Source organism: Amphimedon queenslandica, unplaced genomic scaffold, assembly GCF_000090795.2.
Source record: "Amphimedon queenslandica unplaced genomic scaffold, v1.1 AMPQUscaffold_11939, whole genome shotgun sequence".
In the NCBI taxonomy this organism is placed as follows: domain Eukaryota; kingdom Metazoa; phylum Porifera; class Demospongiae; order Haplosclerida; family Niphatidae; genus Amphimedon; species Amphimedon queenslandica.
In genome coordinates, this window is record NW_003547822.1 from 6,155 (window position 1) to 8,540 (window position 2,386).

Genomic DNA, 2,386 nt, shown 5'->3' on the forward strand with positions numbered 1-2,386 from the left:
ATGCCAGAATTTACATGCTTTTATCTATCATTTCTATGTAAAGCAACAAACATGTGTCACTACATCTATTACTACATCACCTGTTCATCTTCACTTTCTTACGGCAGCCTTGACCTCGATCCTTCCCAATGTAATGAACTTTGTGTCATATCAGAACCACAAGACACTCAAGGTTTACTGCCATTATAAACCTACAAATAAAAATAATAAATAAATTAAGAAATCATTTACTAGGAACTGACCAGGAGGTCATATAGTAGCATAAATGAATAACAGCTACCATTGTTGAACTGTGCTGCATGAGCAGTAAAATGTTGGGTGGGCCTGGATCAGGTGATAATTTTTAGGGCGTTGGCTCGTAGATAGCTCGTAAAGATGGACAGAAATGTAGATGAAAAAGGTCAGTTCTTTGAAAATAAAGCAACTCTCTTTCATTTAATGCTTTGTTATTATTCTTTAGATCAGTATAGATTTAATTGGAGGGCTCGACACACAACTGCAGTAGTAGGAGAGGTCCTATACTGCTGGGGAGGGGACCAAGGATTAGATGAATCAGAATGCGATTGCAGCGGTGATTTTCCTAAAAAGAGAGAGCATATTTCTGTTATTGATAAGTTTGACATTTCATCTGGTGTTTGGTCCTCTCGACCTACTAGTGGTACTCCTCCATTGGGAATCAGAGGAGTCTCCTGTACTGTCATTAATAAGAATATTTATTATTTTGGTGGTTTTTGTGGCCATGGTAGCTGTTATCATAACAGTTTGAACTGTTTAGACACTTTAACTCTTCAATGGAAAAAATTACAACCAGCTGGTGAAAATTATGTGACTAAGAGAGGCTATGGTGGTATGATAGCAATGGGAAGTGAAGGTGGACCTCAACAATTACTGGTTATTGGTGGACTTGCTCCAGTATCAACTACTAGTACTACACACTGTCATCATCAGTTTGAATACAATAAGATACCTTATCGGCTCGATCGTCTTAGTACTAATGAACAGAATATCTACAACCTGTCTAGCGGTAATTAACACTTTATAATCATTATGGTTAATTATTAGTTACCTATTATGTACTCTTGATTACCATAGGACACCTTTTTTGAGGGCTGTAAATTTTACGAATTTGCCTTAAAATCTATTTTTTTTGGATTTAATTTTTGTAAATTTATACCATCGCCATCTTTAGCCTTAAAAATTTGATTTTAGCAGTAGTAATTTTTGTGAATCTTCAGAAAATCTCAAAATCCACAAAATTTACAGCCCTTAAAAAAGGCACCCTATGGTACATCATAGTAAAAAAATTGCATCTATTATTACGACAACATGTACTGGTAATTATTTTTAGGACAATGGATTATTCCATGTGTTATTGGACAGTGTTTTTTACCAACTAAAGACTTAATAATTGAAAAGATCAGCCATAATAAAGGAATTATGTATGGAGGAGCAGTAAATGATGGTGATATCAGTGTACCTACTAACAGCATCTACTTGTTTGAGTTTTCACATAATGATACTACAATAGTAAGTTGCAGTAGCATATTTTTTAGCAAAACTATATTCACACTTCATTGTAATACTACATGCATATGAATACATTATCATGACGGTCATTATGTTTCTAGAACTGGGAGTGTCTTAACAAAGGATCAATACCTAATGATAGACTGTGGTCTAAAGAGAGATATAGTCAGTACTATTATCAATGGTGTCTCTACCTCACCTACACTAGTAGTGATTGGAGGAACAGATAGTCATGATAAACCACTGAATGAATGCTTGTTATTAGATACAAACCAGTACAATTGGATTCAGGTGATAATGTACAATAGTGATTATTATTATTGTATGAATTGACTTAAGATTTTAGCTATAAGTTATATAGGGAGTGGCTGAATAAAATTATTTATGTACATTTTTAAAGTATTATATAGGCGGTAGCCTATATGTAGGATTGAGGTTGATTTTTCAAGATGGCGGCCGTTTTTATGATTTTCAAACACTCACAACTCTTTTATCTTACGTTGTACAGCCTTATAAATGGCTTAGATGAGCTCTCCTTCACTGAGCGATTCTCTTGGTACCTTTAGAGTGGACTGTAATGCAGCGGGAGCATTTCTGGAGAATAGGCCCAAATTCAAATTTCTGCAAAATTCTTCAGACTTTTTCTTCTTCTTCTTCTTCTTTCATCTTTCTTCTATCAACACGGAAATCTTTTAAACCAGAGAGCCGTTCAAGTTGGCTTTTACATCATTCCTTTGAGCTTGAGTCAAGGACTGGACATGTGGCTTCAAAAAGAAGCAAGGACAGAGAACAATGGAAGACAAATTCCAGCTGCAGCACCGCGTGGGTTTGTGGTTTGACGCCATTTTAATTTATGCGC

The 2,386-nt window shown here is 35.4% G+C and overlaps 1 protein-coding gene across 1 annotated transcript in view; it reads left to right on the top strand.

Moving 5' to 3' along the window:
- The first annotated feature begins 282 nt into the window (after window positions 1–282).
- The window catches only part of LOC105315040 (uncharacterized), a 3,627-nt gene continuing 1,523 nt past the window's right edge, over window positions 283–2,386 (top strand). Inside the window, exons 1-4 of the mRNA XM_011409535.2 lie at window positions 283–400; window positions 461–1,024; window positions 1,349–1,527; window positions 1,629–1,696. Of these exons, the coding sequence (XP_011407837.2) occupies window positions 376–400; window positions 461–1,024; window positions 1,349–1,527; window positions 1,629–1,696 (836 nt within the window). The 5' untranslated portion in view covers window positions 283–375. The remainder of the gene's footprint in view (window positions 401–460; window positions 1,025–1,348; window positions 1,528–1,628; window positions 1,697–2,386) is intronic.